General features: G+C 43.1%; 1 protein-coding gene across 2 annotated transcripts in view; it reads right to left on the reverse strand.

The window, feature by feature from the left end:
• Window positions 1-408: 408 nt before the first annotated feature.
• Window positions 409-23,679, reverse strand: part of TM9SF3 (transmembrane 9 superfamily member 3) — a 126,061-nt gene continuing 102,790 nt past the window's right edge. For both annotated transcript variants that reach the window (XM_038743692.1, XM_038743690.1), the window contains 5 exons: window positions 23,574-23,642; window positions 18,041-18,187; window positions 17,489-17,572; window positions 17,290-17,366; window positions 409-2,084 (listed from right to left, as the gene is read on the reverse strand). In XM_038743692.1, coding sequence (XP_038599620.1) covers window positions 2,017-2,084; window positions 17,290-17,366; window positions 17,489-17,572; window positions 18,041-18,187; window positions 23,574-23,642 — 445 coding nt within the window. In that variant the 3' untranslated portion in view covers window positions 409-2,016. The remainder of the gene's footprint in view (window positions 2,085-17,289; window positions 17,367-17,488; window positions 17,573-18,040; window positions 18,188-23,573; window positions 23,643-23,679) is intronic.

Here is a 23,679-nt window from a genome sequence, read left to right on the forward strand (position 1 = left end):
CTACTGGGTTTCTTTCTAGGATTTACAAGCAGCTTCTAACCCCACTGGTATTCATTCGCTTGTTCTAGTCAACGACAGGGCCGAGTTAGCTACTTCGTTCGGACTCTTTAGGGTTTACACCCTCATTCATCCTGTGCCAATAAAACCGGTTTATGGGACTATACCTGGTAATGAATTCATCCCACAAATCACTTTCACCCCACGACATGAAATGAGCTGTATATGGATACTGCACACAAATTTTAAAGTCTTTTTTTTTTAAAAGTTACTTTCCGAAAAGCCACGGAGACACCCGTCCCTTTGTCGGTCATTTTGCCCCGAAAATGATTCTAATTAGCAGTTTACGCCAGGAAAGCAACTTCATACTGCAGATGCTTCTAGCCAGGTGGACTGCAAAATTAACACTCATTACACTTGGAAAATCATGACCTTTATTTGCCCACTTACGTTAACTCGTCCACTCACACCCCACCCTCACTTTACACTGTACACCAACCAGAATAGTTTTCCCCTGCAAAACATTTCAGCCAAAAAGGGCTGGCCGTCCGCTTCGGAACCATACCACGCAACCAGGATGTAAGTAAAGCTTTTTGGATTTTCTGAAGCACGGGTTCTTGGTATTTCAAAGCACAGTTAATACTGTATACAAAAATTGGCATTCAGTTATATTGTCTTTTGGAACAGATATTTTCAAATGGCAAACGCATCTATTTGCACAGTCAAAACAATTTTGTCAGAAAATTTTATTTGAATTTTCTGAACGCTCTAAAGCGGCGAGCTTTAGATGTTACACAAGTGTCTTGACAGGATTAACAAAAATTAAATGTCCTAAATTACAAATTTAGCTCATTTAAGGGCCCCAGAAAGGAAACAGAATAAAATAAACCCAAAAGAAGCATGACACACACATTGTGAAGAGACCCCAATGTTTCATGCAATGGCAGGCAAGATGTAAAAAGCCACCCAAATTCACACGTTTCTACACCAAATCATCAGAAAAAAGGACTCTGTGGTAAATCTGTACATCCAGATGCATTTGGGATCTACACCTAAGATACATTATTTAATGTTATATACACTTATTATCCCCCTTTTTAATAATGTCTTAAGTAGAGCCTTCATTCAAATCTAAACAAAAGATGAAAGACTAACTTAGGGGAAAAAAGGGAGAATCACTTTAAACATTCAGTTAAAATGTTGGTGTTTTTCTAGATCTCAAAATGTTTAATAAAAACAAATATCTTCTTCATTGAACATTTTGCTTTCTAACTGTACAGTAAATTTGCATGGCAGAGAACACACACCTCTGTCTTCAGACTGTATCTTCTTTGGATGGATTTAAGATGGAACTGGATAGGCATTTTAAAGATAAATAAACGGGAAGTTGGTCCTTCTAGAATGATAGCTGATATAATACATGCAGGCTGTAATATATTTTTTAAAGTTCTTTTAAAACACATGGATGTAGGTATAATCGATCTTGCAAACGAACCAGGAAAAAAAAGCCCAAACAGAAACCAGATTCAAAATATAAAACAATCCCACTGTCTCGACAATGGCAACCAAAGTAAGAGAAAAGTAATCTTTCCGGAACGACTTTTTCAGTAATTTAGAAATGTTAGGTACCAGGAAGATTTCTATTCCTGTGGTTTTAGCAGCCGAGATTTCCTCTTTTTAGTCAAATGGAACGAATGCTTTAAATAAACTGTTTGTCCTCTTCACTGAAGAGAGCTAGTCTATTCATCTTTAATGAGCTAGTTTTTGGGAAGATTAGCCATGTGCTGTAGTAATGTCTACTGCATATAATCCAAGCATTGGCTGAGAACAGTTGGAGAAAGCAGTCAGTTAAGAACCTAGGATCAATGAAAATAGATGTTACTTTAAGCCATCCACAAGACGGAGACCCACAGAGTACCCAGTGTTAAAACCCCAACTCTCTTCTTGCGCTTTTTTGCTATGCAAGGTCCACCCCGACGAAACAGTTACTGATCCAGAGTTCCCGGTCTTCTGGGTTTTCTAGTCAATTTTCACATTAGTATAGATTTTTCGAACAAAGGCACTTGTTCCCATGTAACCAATCGCTCCTGTAGAAAAAGAAAACAGAGACGTCAGGCACTCAGATATCCGCTCGGGGGTCGTTGTTATCCAGAGTTACGAGACGTGAGCTCTGAGGCGCTCCCCCGGATTCTTCCTTGTGTGATTGGGCAGGCACCGTCTCCTGAAAAATGGAAGAAGTCCGGCTAATGGATGGTCTTTGCCAAGACGCCATCCTAACAGATCATTTACTGAACAATGGATAAGGCGGAAAGCCCCTTAAAAGCCCAAACTTAAGGCAGGCTTAAAACGGCTTGGCTGCCTGCCATAAGCCACCTGAAAAGCCACAGTCTTTTAGACTGTGAGCCCACTTATTGGGTAGGGACTGTCTCTATATGTTGCCAACTTGTACTTCCCAAGCGCTTAGTACAGTGCTCTGCACACAGTAAGCGCTCAATAAATACGATTGATGATGATGATGAGTCTCCGAATCTGGGGAAGTGGCATTCTTCACCTTTTTTCAGCTGTGCTGTGATTCCAGCAGACGCCCTATCATCATCATCAATCGTATTTATTGAGCGCTTACTATGTGCAGAGCACTGGACTAAGCGCTTGGGAAGTACAAATTGGCAACATATAGAGACGGTCCCTGCCCAACAGTGGGCTCACAGTCTAAAAGGGGGGTGACAGAGAACAAAACCAAACATACTAACAAAATCAAATAAATAGGATAGATATGTACAAGTAAAATAAATAAATTGAGTAATAAATATGTACAGGTGCTGTGGGGAAGGGAAGGAGGTAAGATGGGGGGATGGAGAGGGGGACGAGGGGGAGAGGACGGAAGGGGCCCTATCTTTGGGGGACGCTCCAGTAGTCGACCCCTGGCCCACGTCCTACCTCTGGCCTGGAACGCCCTCCCCTCCTTCAAAGCCCTACTACTACTACTAATAATAATGGCATTTATTAAGCGCTTACTATGTGCAAAGCACTGTTCTAAGCGCTGGGGGGGATACAAGGTGATCAGGTTGTCCCACGTGGGGCTCACAGTCTTCGTCCCCATTCTACAGATGAGGGAACCGAGGCACAGAGAAGTTAAGCGACTTGCCCAAAGTCACACAGCTGACAAGTGGTGGAGCTGGGATTAGAACCCACAACCTCTGACTCCCAAGCCCGCGCTCTTTCCACTGAACCACGCTGCTTCTCACAGTGCTCTGTGGTCTGTACAGTGCTCTGTACACAGTAAGTGCTCAGTAAATACAACTGAATGAATAATCCTCTTTGACCTGTTAGCTGCTTTTGATATTATTAATCAATAGTATTTATTACTGAAGGCTCACCTCCTCCAAGAGGCCTTCCCAGACTAAGCCCCCCTTTTCCTCAGCTCCCCCTCCCCTCTGCGTCACCTCGACTCGCTCCCTTTGCTCTACTCCCTCTCCCTGCCCCACAGCGCTTCTGCACATAAGTACATATTTATAATTCTATTTATTTATATTGATGCCTGTTTACTTGGTTTGATGTCTGTCTTCCCCCTGCTAGACTGTAAGCCCGGTGTGGTCAGGGATTGTCGCTATTGCTGAATTGTACTTTCCAAGCGCTTAGTACAGTGCTCTGCACAGTGAGCGCTCAATAAATACGATTGAATGAATGAGTGGCACACATCTTATAGTCACCAGCATGCAAATACACCCATATGAGTGCTCTCTCTCTCTCTCCGCCCCCCCCCCCATGATTGACTGCATTAGGGTATTATTATTATTATTATTATTATTATTAGGGTACCAAGGGCTGTAACCCAGATATTTTTGAAGTCTGGAATATAATAACAATAATAATAATGATGGTATGTATTACGCGCTTACTATGTGCAAAGCACTGTTCTACACGCTGGGGAGGTTACAAGGTGATCAGGTTGTCCCACGGGGGGCTCACAGTCTTCACCTCCCATTTTACAGATGAGGTAACTGAGGCCCAGAGAAGTGAAGTGACTTGCCCAGAGTCACACAGCTGACAATTGGCGGAGCCGGGGTTTGAACCCAGGCCCTCTGACTCCAAAGCCCGGGCTCTTTCCACTGGGCCACGCTGCTTCTCGTGGAATATTCATTCAATCGTATTTATTGAGCGCTTACTGTGTGCAGAGCATTGTACTAAGAGCTTGGGAAGTACAAGTTGGCAAAATATAGAGACGGTCCCTACCCAACAGTGGGCTCACAGCCTAGAAGGGGGAGACAGAGAACAAAACAAAACATATTAACAAAATAAAATCAATCAATCAATCGTATTTATTGAGTGCCTACTGTTTGCAGAGCACTGTACTAAGCGCTTGGAATATGCCAGAAAGGTCTCCGTGGAAGTTTCCGGGAAATGGTCAGAAAGCGATCAGTTTAACTGCTTCCGAGGTATCCGTCGGGGAGTAGGAAATTATAGTCTTTCTTCTGCTCCTCTACTTCCCTGCTCATATGCCACTGGGGAAGTTGAGTCACCTGGCCCAAAGTGGGCCCATACAGTATCCTCCCTGACACTTTTCAAATGGAGGCAGAGCACCCCAAATTCAGAATGGCCCCCCAGTCTGGGATAACTGGGCACATTATTTTATTATAATCTTTTATAATCAAGAGAGTCTGTGAGGTTGGGGGAAAGGAAAGCCTTTTTTGGGCTTGGAAGGTTTGATTTCGGAAGCCTAGGATTTTCCCCCCTCAGTTCTTTAAGTCTATGACAAAGGATAACTACAAAGCGCAAACTCCCAAGGAGTAATATTTGAAACCAACATGGAATTCAAATAGGGAAGTGGAAATAAGGAAACAGGGAAGCAGCATGGCCTAGTGGAAACCGTACAGGCCTGGGAGTCGGAGGACCTGGGTTCTAATTCTGGCTCCACCACTTGCCTGTTGTGTGACCTTGAACAATTAGCTTCTCAGTGCCTGTGCTTCCTCAATTGTAAAATGGGGATTAAATACCTGCTCTCCCTCCTACTTCAATGGTGAGCCCCATGTGGGACAGAGACTGTGTTTGACTGGATCGATTGATATCTATCCCAACACTCAGAACAGTGCTTGACCCATAATAAGTGGGTTGTGGACAGGGAACGTGTCTGTTAACTGTGCCGCACTGGGCTCCCCCATGTGCTTAGTCCCACCCCCTAATTGTGGGAGTCCCTCACGGTTCCCTTCTGGGTCTCCTTCTAGTCTCCATCTACACCCACTTCCTTGGAGAACTCATTCGCTCATATGGCTTCAACTACCACTTCTGTGTGGTTGATTCCCAAACCTCTATCTCCAGCCCAGATCTCTCTCCTTCGCCTCAGTCTTGCGTTTCCCTCTGCCTTCAAGACGTGTCTGCTTGGATGTCCTCCCGTCCCCTTAAACTTAACATGTCCAAAACAGAACTCCTTACCTTCCCACCCAAACTCTGTCCGTCCCCTGACCATCCCATCCCTGTAGACGGCATCACCATCCTTCCTGTCTCACAAACCCACAACCTTGGCGTTATTCTTGACTCCGCTCTCTCGTTCAACCCAAATATTCACTCCATCACTAAATTCATCCTGTCAGTTCTACCTTTACCGTGTCTCTCGTTCAATCCAAATATTCACTCCATCACTAAATTCAGCCTGTCAGTTCCACCTTTACCGTGTCGCTGAAATCAGCCCTTTCCTCTCCATCCAAATTGCTACCATGTTAATCCAATCACTTGTCCTATCCCGTTCTGGTGTACCAGCACCCTGGCTCTCCCCACTCCAGTCCTTACTTCACTCTGCTGCCTGGATCATTTTTCTACAAAACCGTCCAGTCCCTGTTTCTCCATTCCCAAGAACCTCCAGTGGATGCCTAGTCACCTCTGCATCAAACAGCAACTCCTTACTTTCAACTTTAAAGCACTCAATCACCTCACCCTTTCCTGTCTCACCCTCCACTCCCGACCACTCTATTACTACATCCCAGATGGCACAACTGTCTCCTCTAATGCCAACCTACTCTCTGTACCTCGATCTCGTCTATCTCGCTGCCAACTACTCGCCCCCATCCTGTCTCAGGCCTGAAACACCCTCCCTCTCCTTATCCGACACACAATTACTCTCCTTCCCTTCGCCGTCTTATTGACAGCCCATCTCCTCCAAGGTCTTCCCTGACTAAGCCCGCCTTTCCTCTTCTCCCACTCCCTTCGGCGTTGCCCTGACTCGCTCCCTTTATTCACCGTCCCCAGCCCAACAATCAATCAATCGATCGTATTTATTGAGCTCTTACTGTGTGCAGAGCACTGTACTAAGCGCTTGGGAAGTACAAGTTGGCAACACATAGAGACGGTCCCTACCCAACAGTGGGCTCACAGTCTAGAAGGGGGAGACAGAGAACAAAACAAAACATAGTAACAAAATAAAATAAATAGAATAGATATGTACAAGTAAAATAAATAGAGTAATAAATACGTACAAACATATATACATATATACAAGTGCTGTGGGGAAGGGGATATGTACACTTATGTACATATCCATAATTTATTCATTTATATTCATCTCTGACTCCCCCTCTACACTGTAGGCTCACTGTGAATGTGTCTGTTATATTGATATACCATACTCTTCCAAAATGCTTAATACAGTGCTCTGCATACAGTAAGCGCTTAATGAATACAACTGATTGATTACAACTACATAAAAAGCTTCACCATATGATCTAATGAACATGGGAAAGGGCATACAAATTGACAACAATGCCCAGAATTATCTTCGAATAAATGCAACAAATGATTCCAAAAATTCCTTTATCAAGAACAGAAAAAAAATTCCAAACTAAAATTTTAAGGCTACTGAAACGACATCACTCTCTGGCCTAAGACGTATCCTGGTTATACTTTTATCACCCCAAACATTACATGTGTCTACAATATAATTTTTTTAAAGGAAATGTCAAATTAAATTCATTACAATATTTTTTTCTAAATTGGACAATAATTCTTCCATTAATCTAAAGCCAGTATATGAAAAGGTTGAGGAATAGAAACAAATTAGAAATATCTTCCACCTTAAGATTGCCACGATGTTTTCCTCAATTTTAAACGGCAAAGGCATATTTTCCTTTCAATTGCCAATTTGTCTAACATTTCAGTGACAGAAATTTATGGGTATGTTTAATTCCTATATTATGGTGACATTTTAATCGGCACCCAGATGACTAGCAAAAAAAAAAAAAAAAATTAAGATTGAAAGGTATACAAGCCTATTAAAGAATAAATGACAGACAGAGAGACTGCCAGGACAGCACAGACATCTTGTAATGTGCCAGGAATTTTCCCAGCAGCAAGATGTAATTTTCACCGGAAAACTATTCAAAAATTTAAGCACTAGACTCATTCTATTTTCTTTGTAAATGTCAAGATATCGCCTCCCTCAGTCTTCCGAAGATTAGAAACACAATGAATAGCTGACATGACAGAGTTAATGAAAGACAAAACCACTGAGCTATCAGACACATTTCCATAACAAACTAAGGCATCTTGCAAATCAATTTAGGATCTCGAAGATGGATAAAATTGGCCGAAAGCCAATTTCCCAAGGGAAGACGTTTCATTAATAATAAAATTAGTCTTGATTAACCGAGGTAACGGGAGCAGGGCACAAACCACTGAAATCTAGAGCTATTCCTAAACAACCTTGGAGCCACTAGTTTCAACTCCTTCTCCAAATATTTTTTTTTAACCAGTCCCTGTTTTATAAGTAGTTAAACTGCCTCCTCTCCGGATTACTGAACTTCTGACAACCTGGGAGTCCGCAAAGGTGCACAATAATCATCCTCATCATTGTAATAATCAAGGCATTAAACAAACATGTACTATGCGCTAAGTGCTGGGGAAGTAATAAGATAATCACAGCAGACACTTGTCCCAAATGAGGCTCAATATCTGAGAGGAAGAGCCTTATCCTCATTTGACAGATGAGGAAACTGAGGCCCAGGGAGGTTGAGTGACTTGCCTTTGGTCACACAGCAGGACTGTGGCAGAGCTGGGATTACAACTCCTAACCCCCAGATTTATGTTCCTTCCTCTACGTCTCGCTGCCCCAGTGAGCAAATGATTCTGGGCACCAAGAGTCTCCCTATTAATCGCCTCCATAGTCTTTGACAGGATAGGACGGAATTCCTAGATGGGAAGACTATCCTAAGGACTTTCTGAGGATCAGAATACCGGAGTCTATTCCTCTTCATTTCTTTTAAACTAGCCTACTCACTGGGCCACATTGTCATCTCTCTCACCTCTGACCTCTTTTTTTTTTTAATAGTATTTACAAAGCGCTTACTATGTGCAAAGCACTGTTCTAAGCGCTGGGGAGGTTACAAGGTGATCAGGTTGTCCCATGGGGGGCTCACAGACTTAATCCCCATTTTCCAGATGAGGTAACAGAGGCACACAGAAGTGACTTGCCCAAAGTCACACAGCTGACAATTGGCGGAGCCAGGATTTGAACCCATGACCTCCGACTCCAAAGCCCGGGATCTTTCCACTGAGCCACACTGCTTTTCTTAATCATGTTGTTCACGTTCATACCCTTCCCCTGCCAATCCACTAGACCACAACTCTCCCTCATTTTCAGTCTTTCAGTCACAGAGAAGCAGTTTAACACCTCAAACTTAACATGTCCAAAACAGAACTCCTCATCTTTCCAGCCAACCCTTTTCTCTTCCTGACCTTCCCCACACCGTAGATGGTACCACCACGCTCCCTGTCTCACAAGACGGGAATCAGGGCATTATCCTTGCTCGACTCATATCTTTCAAGTCAACCCACATGCTCAACCTGTCACCAAATCCTGTCGGTTCTACCTTCATAACCGTTCAGATCTGCCCTTCCCTTTCTATACCATCTGCTACTTCACTGATACAAGCACTTAATAGTACTAATAATATTAATTATTATTATCCTCTAGACCGTGAGCCCGTTGTTGGGTAGGGACCGTCTCTGTATGTTGCTGACTTGTACTTCCCAAGCGCTCAGTACACAGTAAGCGCTCAATAAACACAATTGAATGAATGAATGACGACCTCCCTGCCTCTCGTCTCTCTCCACTCCCACTGTCTGAATCATTTTTCTAAAAAAAATTCTCAAGAACCTGCACTGGTTGCCCATCCACCTCTGCATCCAACAGAAACTCCTTACCGATGGTTCTAAAGCATCTAAAGCATCAATACGATTGATTAATTGATTGATCCAGTCTCCTCGTCCCTTCCTATCTTACCTTGCTGACTTCTTTCTACAACCCAGCCTGCTCTCTTTGCTTCACCTCGATCTCGTCTATCTTCCTGCCGACCCCTTGCCCACGTCCTGCCTCTGGCCTGGAACTCTTTTCCCCTTCATAAGCGCTTACTACAGTGCTCTGCACACAGTAAGCACTCAATAAATACGATCGAATGAATAAAGAGATCACCATTCTCCCCACCTTCAAAGCCCTACTAAAGCCACATCTCCTCCAAGAGGCCTTTTCTGACTAAACTTTTAGACTGTGAGCCCACTGTTGGGTAGGGACCGTCTCTATATGTTGCCAACTTGTACTTCCCAAGTGCTTAGTACAGTGCTCTGCACAAAGTAAGCGCTCAATAAATCCGATTGATTGATAAACCCTCATTTCAGCACTGTGTCTGCTATATTGTACTCTCCCCAGCGCTTAGTACAGCGCTCTGCCTACAGAAAGCGCTCAATTAATGCGAGTGTTCAAAGAATGAATGACTCTCCTTTCTGCATCACCCTTGCATTTGGATTTGTACCCTTTAGTCACCTCACCCTAAGCCCCACAGCACTTATGGAGAGATCTCAGTTTTAATGTCTGTCTCCCCCCTAGGCTGTAAGCTCCTTGTGGGCAGGGAACATGTCTACCAACTCTGTTTTATTGTAATAATAATAAAACTAATAATGTTGGTATTTGGTAAGCGCTTCCTATGCGCCAAGCACTGTTCTAAGCGCTGGGGTAGATACAAGGTAAGCAGGCTGTCCCATGGGGGGCTCAAAGTCTTCATTCCTATTTTACAGATGAGGTAACTCATCATCATCAATCGTATTTATTGAGCGCTTACTGTGTGCAGAACACTGTACTAAGCGCTTGGGAAGTACAAATTGGCAACATATAGAGACAGTCCCTACCCAACAGTGGGCTCACAGTCTAAAAAGTGGGCTCACAGTCATCATCATCAATCGTATTTATTGAGCGCTTACTGTGTGCAGAGCACTGTACTAAGCGCTTGGGAAGTACAAGTTGGCAACATATAGAGACAGTCCCTAGAGAAGGTAAGTGACTTGGCCAAGGTCACACAGCTGACAAGTGGCGGAGCCGGGATTAGAACCCGTGACTTCTGACTCCCAAGCCCGGGCTCTTTCCACTGAGCCACGCTGCTTCTCTAAGCACTGTATTCTCCCAAGTGTTTAATACAGTACAGGGCGTACAGTAAGCATTCGATAAAAATGACTGATTGATTTATTCATCATCATCATCATCAATTGTATCTATTGAGCGCTTACTGGGTGCAGAGCACTGTACTAAGCGCTTGGGAAGTACAAATTGGCAACATATATTGAAATGAGGCCTACTCAGGAAAGGCCTCTTGGAAGAGGGGAGGACTTTGAAGGTGGGGAGAGTGGTGCTCTGTTATCATCATCATCATCAATCGTATTTATTGAGCGCTTACTATGTGCAGAGCACTGTACTAAGCGCTTGGGAAGTACAAATTGGCAACATATAGAGACAGTCCCTACTCAACAGTGGGCTCACAGTCTAAAAGGGGGAGACAGAGAACAAAACCAAACATACTAACAAAATAAAATAGAATAGATATGCACAAATAAAATAAATAAATAAATAGAGTAAAAAAAATATGTACAAACATATATACATATATACAGGTGCTGTGGGGACGGGAAGGAGGTAAGATGGGGGGGATGGAGAGGGGGACGAGGGGGAGAGGAATGAAGGGGCTCAGTCTGGGAAGGCCTCCTGGAGGAGGTGAGCTCTCAGCAGGGCCTTGAAGGGAGGAAGAGAGCGAGCTTGGCGGATGGGCAGAGGGATTGGGGGCATTCCAGGCCCGGGGGAGGATGTCTCTGTTAGACATGAAGGGGTAGGAAGTTCCAGAACAGAGGGAGGATGTAGACTAGGGGTCAGAAACAAGATGGAAACAACTGAGATCGAGTGAATACGTTGATCTTCGAAGAGTGAAGTCTGTGAGCTAGGTTGTCATAAGTGACATGAGGTAGGAAAGAGGGAGTTGACTGAATGCCTTAAAGCTGATAGTAGGAGTTTCTGTTTGATGCAGCGATGGCCTGGCAAACATCGGAGATTTTTATTTTATTTTGTTAGTATGTTTGGTTTTGTTCACTGTCTCCCCCTTCTAGACTGTGAACCCGCCGTTGGGTAGGGACCGTTTCTATGTGTTGCCGACTTGTACTTCCCAAGCGCTTAGTACAGTGCTCTGCACACAGTACACGCTCAATAAATACGATTGATTGATTGATTGATTGATTGAAGAGTGGGGAGATGTGGAGGGAATGTCTTTTTTCTTTTAGAAAAAATGCTTTCCAGGGCCTAACTCAGATGCACAGCCACTTCTCCTTCCTCCTATCTGTAAATTCCTGCAGAGTTAACTCCTCCACTAGAGTGGAAGCTCCTTGAGGGATGGGATTGTGCCTACTACTAGACTGTATTGTCAATCAATCAATCATATTTTTGAGCGCTTACTATGTGCAGAGCACTGTACTAAGTGCTTGGGAAGTACAAACTGGCAACATATAGAGACAGTCCCTACCCAACAGTGGGCTCACAGTCTAAAAGGGGGAGACAGAGAATAAAACCAAACATACTAACAAAATAAAATAAATAGGATAGATATGTACAAGCAAAATAAATAAATAAATAGAGTAATAAATATGTACAAACACATATACATATATACAGGTGCCGTGGGGAAGGGAAGGAGGTAAGATGGGGGGATGGAGAGGGGGACGAAGGGGAGAGGAAGGAAGGGGCTCAGTCTGGGAAGGCCTCCTGGAGGAGGTGAGCTCTCAGCAGGGCCTTGAAGGGAGGAAGAGAGCTAGCTTGGCGGATGTCCTCTCCCAAGCACTTGGTACAATGCTCTGCTCATAGAAGGCATCAAATACTACTACAACTAATAATAATAATAGCATTTATTAAGCACTTACTATTGTTCTTAAGCGCTGGGGAGGTTAAAAGGTGATCGGGTTGTCCCACTGGGGGCTCACAGTCTTAATCCCCATTTTACAGATGAGGGAACTGAGGCACAGAGAAGTGAAGGGACTTGCCCAAAGTCACACAGCTGACAACTGGCGGAGCCGGGATTTGAACCCATGACCTCTGACTCCAAAGCCCGGGCTCTTTCCACTGAGCCACGCTGATTAATCGATTGGCTGAACTACTCTAAAATGAGAGCCATTTGTTCTGGTGGAAGGAACAAACTTAAGTGACGTTTGTGTTCCAAGACTGAACTATTCCAAAATGAGAGTCATTTGTTCTGGTGGAAGGAACAAACTTAAGTGACGTTTGTGTTCCAAGAATCAGGGTCTGCCTCGGGAACAAAATAATTTCCAGGTTGGTTTTCTACAGAAAATAAATATCCCAATATGAAGTATTTTTTTTTAGGGTAGTTAAGCACTTACTATGGGCTAGGCACTGTATTAAATGTTAGGGTAGAAATAAGCTAATCAGGTTGGACATAGTCCACGTACCACATGGGACTCGCAGTCTTAATCCCCAGTTTACAGATGAGGTAACTGAGGCACAGAGAAGGGAAGTGACTTGCCCAAGGTCACACAGCAAGCAAGTGGCAGAGTCGGGATTAGAACCAACTGCTAGGTGTGAACTCTCACTAGGCCATGCTGCTTCTTTATGTATTCATTCATATTTCTTGAGCTCTTCATTCATTCATTTATTCAACCGTATTTATTCATCATCATCATCATCACCAATCGTATTTATTGAGCGCTTACTATGTGCAGAGCACTGTACTAAGCGCTTGGGAAGTACAAATTGGCAACATATAGAGACAGTCCCTACCCAACAGTGGGCTCACAGTCTAAAAGGGGAAGACAGAGAGCAAACCCAAACACACTAACAAAATAAAATAAATAGAATAGATATGTACAAATAAATTAAATAAATAAATAAGTAGAGTAAAAAAATATGTATAAACATATATACATATACTGTGGGGAAGGGAGGGAGGTAAGATGGGGGGATGGAGAGGGGGACGAGGGGGAGAGGATTTATTGAGCGCTTACTGTGTGCAGAGCACTGGACTAAGCGCTTGAGCACTGTACTAAGCTCTTACTGTGTGCAGAGCACTGTACTAAGCGCTTGGGAAGTACAAGTCGGCAACATATAGAGACAGTCCCTACCCAACAACGGGCTCACAGTCTAGAAGGGGGGGAACAGACAACAAAACATGTACACAGGTGTCAAAATTCCTATCCACAGTACTAATTATATATCTATAACTAATTTGTATATTCAATTATTTATTCAGCTACTTCATCCCACCATCTTTGTACTCTTTTATATATCCTCGTTGCTGCTGCGCAAATAATTTTTATCTGTCTCCCCTGATTATATTGCAGGCTTTGTCTAATTCAGGGCCCAAAGGAGGGAAAGAGGCCTTTATAGGGTTGCAGTTATCACTGTCCTGGATGTTCAAAGGACCATTACTAATAATAATAATAATGATGGCATTTGTTAAGCGCTTACTATGTGCGAAGCACTGTTCTAAGCTCAGGGGGGGATACAAGGTGATCAGGTTGTCCCACGTGGGGCTCACGGTCTTCATCCCCATTTGACAGATGAGGTAACTGAGGCCCAGAGAAGTGAAGTGACTTGCCCGAAGTCACACAGCTGACAAGTGGCGGGGCCGGGATTAGAACCCACGACCTCTGACTCCCAAGCCCAGGCTCCTTCCACTGAGCCACACTGCTTCTACTTCTGCCCCATCGGGGCAGAGAGGGTTTACAGAGGCCTCCTCTGTTAGGTGTCTAACAGGGTCCCTAATTCCTCAATCAATCAATCAGTCGTATTTATTGAGCGCTTACTGTGTGCAGAGCACTGTACTAAGCGCTTGGGAAGTCCAAGTTGGCAACATATAGAGACGGTCCCTACCCAACAGTGGGCTCACAGTCTAGAAGGGGGAGACAGAGAACAAAACCAAACATACTAACAAAATAAAATAAAATAAATAGAATAAATAGAATAAAAATAAAATAAATAGAATAGATATGTTCAGCCCTAAAGCCACAGGCACCCCAGTTGAAAGATTCCCATAGGCCTTGAGAAGCAGCGTGGCTTAGTGGAAAGAGCATGGGCTTGGGAGTCAGAGGTCATGGGTTCTAATCCCGCCTCCGCCACTTGTCAGTTGTGCGACTTTGGGCAAGTCACTTAACTTCTCTGTGCCTCAATTACCTCATCTGTAAAATGGGAATTAATACTATGTGTATATATATCTATAATTCTACTTATCTATTTTGATGGTATTGATGCCTGTCTACTTGTTCTGTTTTGTTGTCTGTCTCCCCCTTCTAGACTGTGAGCCTGTTGTTGGGTAGGGATTGTCGCTATCTGTTGCCGACTTGTACTTTCCAATCACTTAGTATAGTGCTCTGCACACAGTAAGCGCTCAATAAATACGATTGATGATGATGATGATGCTCTGCACGCAGTAAGTGCTCAATAAATATGACTGAATGAATGAATGACTCTGAGCCCCACGTGGGACAACCTGATTACTTTGTAACGACCCCAGTACTTCGAACAGTGCTTGGCACATAGTAAGCGCTTAATACCACCATCATAATAATTATTTCATGGGATTGGACCGGAATTCTTTACGGAGTTTACATACCAGAGGGCCCTGACGTCCCTGAAGCATATTGAAGAGTGCAAGCCACAAAGGCCTTGCTACCTCTACGGCTCTCCCTACATGACTTTAAGTCAGCTAAGAAAACCCCGATCCCCAACCTGGGTGGAGCGGCACTGAAATTTGAAGTTGTGGCCCCCGACGGCTTCAAAACGGTGGCATCGCTGAAATCCAATCGTCGTCATTTAATAATGGAAGCACCGTTGCCACCCTGGTGGCTTCAGCGAAACCATCGTCTCATCCGAGACCCTACAGACGGCCAAGTATGGAGATGGAGGACGTCGGCCTGTCTGAGCCGTGCTGCGGTGCTCCAATTTAAACCAGTCTCTGGGTCTTGGTCGCTGCTTCCAAAGGCTCAGGGCCTCTGTAGTAGTACCAGCAGTAATAGTAGGAGTAGTAGTAATAATGGCATTAAGCACTGTGTGCAGAGGACTGTACTAAGCACCGGGAAAAAACATATGGGAGGCCAGTAGATACGGTCCCTGTCCATTGTGCGAGGAATGAAGCAGCCATAGGCCTAAATCAATTTGACATCAACTTGTCTGTCCCAGGATGGTTACCTAGATGCTAGAGGATGTTTCAGAAGACAATCAGTGGATTAGAGGGGCAGAGTTGGGTATTATTCAGTCAATCGTATTTATTGAGTGCTTACTGTGTGCAGAGCACTGGACTAAGCGCTTGGAAAGTACAACTCGGCAACAGTTGATGAGTGGATGATGTAGGGTTGAGCAGGTCAGTGAAGTTGGGGAATGAGAGGAAGCAGGGAGCACAAGGGTCTTTGGAAACATCCATATTGATCTACAGGAGCTTCAGTATCCAGGTAAGGATGGGGAAAAAAAGAGAAGTCCTACTATTTTATTCTTCTGCATCTCTTTTCCAAACACTCTTTATACACTCATTTACTTCTGGAAGTAACCCCATTTTCCTGCCTTTGCCTGTCCACTTTTCTCTTTTGCCCTTTATTTCTTTAATACAGCTCTTTCCCCCTCTGGTTTTAGACCTTTTAAAAAAGGGCTTGTTTTTGAACATGTATTCAGCTTCTGAGGTTTTTTTCTGCCCATATCCTTCAGAAAACGTGAACCTTTTCACTTGCCTTTTATCTACCGAAAAAGTTTGTGAAAGTTTTCAATAGCAATTATCTTCTTGCCTGTCCACTTTTCTCTTTTGCCCTTTATTTCTTTAATACAGCTCTTTCCCCCTCTGGTTTTAGACCTTTTAAAAAAGAGCTTGTTTTTGAACATGTATTCAAGCTTCTGAGGTTTTTTTCTACCCATACCCTTCAGAAAACGTGAACCTTTTCACTTACCTTTTATCTACCGAAAAAGTTTGTGAAAGTTTTCAATAACAATTATCTTCTCCTATGGTACCTGCCCCTCATTCTATGGTTTGAAAACACTACCTATACTCAGATTAATTAGCACACTTTTGTAGTTCACTGTGCTAATTACGTATTAAGGTATTGTTTTCAACCTGCACAATTGAGTAAATTCAGCACAATTTAAAAAAATAACCCTAATTTACTCAATTCAAACCCTTACTGTGATTGAACAGGGACTGTATCTGATCTTTAATGACCGTATCCACCCCAAAGTTTAGCGTGGAGGCTGGCACGTCATAAACTCTTACTAAATAATCGTTATTCAATTCCAAAATCATTTCCAAATTTCCAATTCCAAGGATTTGTCTCTAAATACTTGTTTAGCACCTTGGAATCATTCTGATGATACTCAAAGACCATGCAGTTCAAAAGACATCGATGGAGAGGAAAATTAAGAGCAAGATGGAGCCAGCAAAAAAAGCCAATATTCTAATTTAAAAACAGAAAGGGTCTTTTAATGTGTTATAGGCAACCAGAAATTATCTCGGAATACACAACCCTGGACACACAGATGTACTAATCAATAGCATTTACTGAGCACTTACTGCATGCAGAGGTCTTATGAGGTCACGAGGATATAGGTTATCTTTTCATTCATTCATACTAAACACAAGGGAGAGTACAAATAACAGTGGGTAGAAACATTCCTTGCCCACAAGGAGCTTCCAGTCTAGAGAACTGTATGGCAAGAAACTACTTCAGAAAATGCCAGTTTTCAACAAGTGTGAGAGTTTTACAGGATTCTGTTCTGGGATATCAGATGAAAGCTATCTGGAATGGAAAATTATTCAAAATAGAAGTCGACACAAGGAAAAGAAATTCTCTAACAGGACTGAATGGTGGAGACATTGGATTTTAGGGGCGTCTTTGTTGAGGACAGAATTCCTAACAAAATTACATTTCTTTACTTCCAATTATTCTTCTGCTATGAATTTGAGATTCTAAACGGATCTACCCCCAAGTCTCAATAGGTTTTGAACTTACCACACATTATCCCCAAGGCTGTGCTAAATACCGCCATATATCCAAAGTAAAATGATGTCTGAAACAAGCCATACATCCTGGAATGAAATTAAACGAGAATGAGTATCTCCTTTAGCCTTTAAATCATTACGTAATACAGTCAAACGTATCTTTTGTATCTTTTAAAAAAGAAATAACTTTGGCTTACTAAAAAACTTACTTTGTTTTGAAAAAGTAGTAGTAAAAGGAGTACATGTAAACATAGATTGCAGTCGATGCAGCGGAAAGAAAACTCGTCCATTGCCTAAAAAAGACACACACGTGCATCAGGTGTTAATTGTTGTCAGAGACACTTCAACTTTTTCCTAACTAAACTTTTACTTTTTGGTGGGTTTAAAATGAGCGAACTAGTCATGCCCTTTAAGCCCTAGATGGACTGGTGAGGGGCAAAAAACTGTGCAGCACAGATCCCGAGTTTTCAGTCCAGCGTCCTCACCATTAGCTAAACACTTTGGCAAAGTCACTAAATCTCTAACCATTTTCCCCATCCACAAAATAGAGTAATGCCATATTCTCCCTGCCTTTGCAGCCACGGACCATTAATAGCTAACTGGTTTTCTAGAGAAAGATATTACAAGGTTCCTGGGTATCTGAGCACCACCAAGTAGAAATTTGCTTTCACTTTCTTATAAGGCATGAAAAATGATCCATGGGCCAATGTCTTGGCCATTATTTCAACTGGCACTACCCCACGTATGCTAAAAGTACTCACCACCTATAATCCTCTGCATTGAGCAGGAAGTAGGTGCAGACAATAGTCACACAAACAGTCACAATGCAGAGAATAACCAGGACCAGCATCATGAAGCCATATACATAGTAGATCTTGTATGCCCAGAACGAAGTGAAAATGAAATACCTAAATAAAATTAAAAGAAGAAATATGTCGCTTGCTGTTCTCAGCGCACCAAACTGCTTCAGTCTACTCCGGTCTATCTCTAATTTGTTTCCTTGTATTTCCCCTTTCCCGCTTCTATCTTTAAAATGCCCTGAGATTTCCCATTTCCCTATCTCATTACCTCATCCTACGAACTTTACCCTCAAGAAAATTTAAGTTGGTTAAATTTTCCAAAACCAGAGCCTAGCAAAGGGTCTCTGCCGCTCTGTGCAGTTTTCTGCAGCTTCACTGAAGGAACAAGAAATAATTTAGTCTTGTATATCTACCCCAGCACTTCACATAGAGTAAGCTCTTAATAAGTATCATATTATTATAAGTATTATTAGGAATAATTTACCTAAAATACAAAGGTAGGAACGTAAAAAAATTGAAAGGTAGCAAGTGAATCCTAACATATGTTGACGACTTGTACTTCCCAAGCGCTTAGTACAGTGCTCTGCACACAGTAAGGGCTCAATAAATACGATTGAATGAATGAATGAAAGGCTACCACTCCATTTTCAAAACTGATCTTCCTATATTAATCTGGAACAATGTGTTCCTGCTGTTCAAGGATGAAGCCTGGAGGGAGGTACTGTAGCTTGTTTACCTTTCCTCCTGCCCAGATCAACTCTTAGTATATAACAAATAAAGCTGTTCCATGGATTCAAAAGAAAAGTTTAACCAAATCCCAAGAGTAATAAAATGATTACAAGTTTGGGAAATAGGCTTTAAAATCGAAGGTGAAAGGGAAATAGGCTCGAGAAGAGACAGCTGGGGCAGAGAGGGTGAAGGGTGGGAAATGAGGAGAAAGTGACAGGTAAGAGAAGGGGGAAAGAGACTCAATGTACGAAGAAAATTGTTAAGATTTTATACAGATGAGGTAGGTGGGGTTTTCTGCAGCTTCACTGAAGGAACAAGAAATAATTTAGTCTTGTATATCTACCCCAGCACTTCGCATAGAGTAAGCTATTAATAAGTATCATATTATTATAAGTATTATTAGGAAGAATTTACCAAGCATATCAATAAAATATTCATTGAGTGCTTACTGAGCGCAGAACACTGAACCAAGTGCTTGGGAGAGTACAAGGTAACAAAGCTGGTAGACAGGTTCCCTGCACAAAAGGAGCTGACAGTCTAGAGGAGGAGACAGGCATTCAAATAAATTAGAGATATCTGCGTAAGTGCTGTGGGGATGGGGTGAATAAAGGGTCGAAATCCAAGTGCAAGGGTGATGTGGAAGGGAGAGGGAGTAGGGGAAATGGGGCTTAGCCGGGGAAGGCCAATTATATGTTGCCAATTTGTACTTCCCAAGCGCTTAGTACAGTGCTCTGCACATAGTAAGTGCTCAAAAAATACGATTGATGATGATGATGATGAAGGCCTCCAGAAGATGAGGTTTTAATAAGGCCCTGAAGATGGGGAGAGTGATCATCTTTCAGATATGAAGGGAGACAAGGATAAAGTGCTGGCGGCAAGATGGGCAGGAATGTGTCTGTTGTTACAGTGTACTCTCCCCAGAGCTCAGTACAGTGCTTTGCATACAGTAAGTGAGCAATAAATACGACTGACTGACTGAATGAAAAGATAACTTATACCTTCGTGACCTCATAAGACCTCCCCAGAGCTTAGAACAGTGCTCTGCACATAGTAAGCGCTTAATAAATGCCATTATTATTATTATTAACAGACACAAAACCACTCCAGACCAGACCAGTGGTCACGCTAGCCCAGTTCTAAGTCTCTTACAGTGGTAATGAAGAAAGTTTGGCAGAGTTGTGTGATGGCTGCACTTCTGGACATCCACACTCAGGGATCCAGACTCACCACCTAGCATCCCCAATTTTTCCCCTCTAAGTATGGATTTTTGACTTATAATCCAAAAATCAAAACTTTTCTCATTTAACTTTTCCCTCTACTTTATGCCTTTATCTCATGAAATTACCCACACCCTTCTTCCTCCACAATTTCCTGTGGTCTTGTAGTCCAGATGATTGCCAGCTCTTATGTGAAGATGTATTTTCATTCATTCATTCAATCGTACTTATTGAGCGCTTACTGTGTGCAGAGCACTGTACTAAGTGCTTGGGAAGTACAAGTTGGCAACATACAGAGATGGTTCCTACCCAACAGCGGGCTCACAGTCTAGAAGGGGGAGACAGACAACAAACCAAAACATATTAACAAAATAAAATAAATAGAATAGTAAATATGTACAAGTAAAACAGAGTAATAAATCTGTACAAACACATACATACAGGTGCGGAGGGGAGGGGAAGGAGGTAAGGCTGGGGGGGATGGAGAGGGGCAGGAGGGGCTCAGTGTGGGAAGGCCTCCTGGAGGAGGTGAGCTCTCAGTAGGGCTTTGAAGGGAGGAAGAGAGCTAGCTTGGCGGATGTGCGGAGGGAGGGCATTCCAGGCCAGGGGGAGGACGTGGGCCGGGGGTCGATGGTGGGACAGGCGAGAACGAAGTACAGTGAGGAGATTAGCGGCAGAGGAGCGGAGGGTGCGGGCTGGGATGGAGAAGGAGAGAAGGGAGGTGAGGTAGGAGGGGGCGAGGGGATGGACAGTCTTGAAGCAGAGTGAGGAGTTTTTGCCCGATGCATAGGTTGACTGGCAGCCACTAGAGATTTTTGAGGACGGGAGTAGCATGCCTAGAGCGTTTCTGCACAAAGATGATCCGGGCAGCAGAGTGAAGTATAGACTGAAACGGGGAGAGACAGGAGATTGGGAGATCAGAGAGGAGGCCGATGCAGTAATCCAGCCGGGATAGGATGAGAGATTGAACCAGCAGGGTAGCAGTTTGGATGGAGAGGAAAGGGCGGATCTTGGCGATGTTGCGGAGGTGAGACCGGCAGGTTTTGGTGACGGCTTGGATGTGAGGGGTGAACGAGAGAGCGGAGTCGAGGATGACACCAAGGTTGCGGTATTTTCTTTTGCTAGTGTGAGGCTACTGACATCACATTTCGATGAGTGATCGATTTTTAGTCCTTGGGTTGTGGAATTTGGCTGTCAGCAATTCTGTATTCACATTGTCTGTATCCTTTAGGACTCCATAGATATTAATCATGACTACTAAATAGACAAATAACTTTTCGGACTTTTTCCTTAGCTCCCTCCAGCCCAGTTTTCCTGCAGTACTGCCTAGGTGGAAGTAATAATAATAATAATAATAATAATAATTATTATTATTATTATTATTATTATTATTTTGGCATTTGTTAAGCGCTTACTATATGCAAAGCACTGTTCTAAGTGCTGGGGAGGATACAAGGTGATCAGGTTGTCCCATGTGGGGCTCACAATCTTAATCCCCATTTTACAGATGAGGTAACTGAGGCCCAGAGAAGTGAAGTGACTTGCCCAAAGTCACACAGCTGACAGGCGGCGGAGCTGGGATTTGAACCCATGACCTCTGACTCCTAAGCCCGTGCTCTTTCCACTGAGCCACGCTGCAGTAACTGTAGCATTTGTTACGCACTTACTATGTGCCAGGCACTGTACTAAGCGCTGGGGTGGATACAAGCACATCAGGTTGGACACAGTCCCTGTTCCATGTGGGGCTCACAGTCTCAATCCCCATTTTACAGTTGAAGTAACCAAGGCACAGAGAAGTAAAGTCATTTGCTCAAAGTCACTCAGCAGACACAGTCCTGGGAGTCAGAGGACCTGAGTTCTAATCCCAGCTCTGCCATTTACCTGCCTTGTGACCTTGGGGCAAGGCAGTTCACTTCTCTGGGCCTCCATTTCCTCATCTGCAACAAGAGAATTAAATACCTGTTCTCTCTCCCACTTGGACTGTGAGCTCCTTGTGGCAGAGGGACTGTGTCTGATTATCTTGTAATCAACTCCAGCATTCATCACAGTGCCTGACACATAGTGTGCACTAAATAAACATCATGATTATTATTACCATTAAGATCTTTCATGTATGCCACTTCGACTCGGAAAAGCTTTCCTATGGCTTACCATCATCTTTCAAATCAAATGTCAAACTCCCAAATAAGGACTGGTAGGACTTGGATCTAATCTACGTCACCACTGTCTCTTTAACCTGCGCACTTCAACCCAGACCAGGCAAGTTCCCCTCCTTACATTCTCAGACTACCCTACAGACAAGCAATTTACACAAATAACTTTTAGCCCACCCACTCCCCAAAGGGAACCTTTGCGAGGACAAAAGCCACTTTTAAAAGTGTATATTAACCCATTTTATCTCCTACCTATGTGCAAAGCACTGTTCTAAGAACTGGGGCGGGATAAAAGGTGATTAGATTTTCCCATGTGGGGCTCACAGTCTTAATCCCCATTTCACACATGAGGTAACTGAGGCCCAGAGAAGTTAAGTTATATATGTACATGTTTGTCCATATTCATTACTCTATTCCTCTATTTATTTATTTATTTATTTTACTTGTACATATCTATTCTATTTATTTTATTTTGTTAGTATGTTTGGTTTTGTCTCCCCCGGTTAGACTGTGAACCCACTGTTGGGTAGGGACTGTCTCTATATGTTGCCAATTTGTACTTCCCAAGCGCTCAGTACAGTGCTCTGCACACAGTAAGCGCTCAATAAATACGATTGATTGATTGATTAAGTGGCTTAACTTCTGTCCTAACACACAGCTGACAAGTGGCGGAGCCAGGATTAGAACCCATGACCTCTGACTCCCAAGCCCGGGCGCTTTCCACTGAGCCACGCTGTTTCTCAATTCCTGTTCAACTCCTTCAATTATACAACTGTTGACTGAGACTAGGCCTAATCTGTATGCTTTACAGACCCTCTGCACCTAATATAATCCCCCTCTCCATCCCCCCCATCTTACCTCCTTCCCTTCCCCACAGCACCTGTATATATGTATATATGTTTGTACATATTTATTACTGTATTTTACTTGTACATATCTATTCTATTTATTTTATTTTGTTAGTATGTGTGGTTTTGTTCTCTGTCTCCCCCTTTTAGACTGTGAGCCCACTGTTGGGTAGGGACTGTCTCTATATGTTGCCAATTTGTACTTCCCAAGTGCTTGGTACAGTGCTCTGCACATAGTAAGCGCTCAATAAATACGATTGATGATGATGATGATAATCCTGAAGCGGTTGCTCAGTGAATACTTGACGCTGCTGAAATATGGGTTGAGAGTGTCTAGGAAATGTTACTAAGGAAAGTGGTGGCATATCTTTTTCTGAATTTTTAACCTGGGAGACTATTCTCTTTGAGAGGTTGCAGTCCTATCGGGAACATGGGGGAAATCAATTAGATACCGTTTGGATGATCCTTCTAGCTCTATTATTTCACAGCTAAACAATCTTTATCCTTCCCGGCCTCCCCCTCGGGTAGGTCAAATATTAAAACTTACATTTCGATGAAAATCGACCCAAAGGGTAAAATTCCTCCCAGGCAAACAATAACCGCTGGTTCCATGAACCTGAAACATACAGTTAATTTAAATACAATTTTTTACA

Source organism: Tachyglossus aculeatus, chromosome 3 (genome assembly GCF_015852505.1).
Source record: "Tachyglossus aculeatus isolate mTacAcu1 chromosome 3, mTacAcu1.pri, whole genome shotgun sequence".
NCBI classification, from domain to species: domain Eukaryota; kingdom Metazoa; phylum Chordata; class Mammalia; order Monotremata; family Tachyglossidae; genus Tachyglossus; species Tachyglossus aculeatus.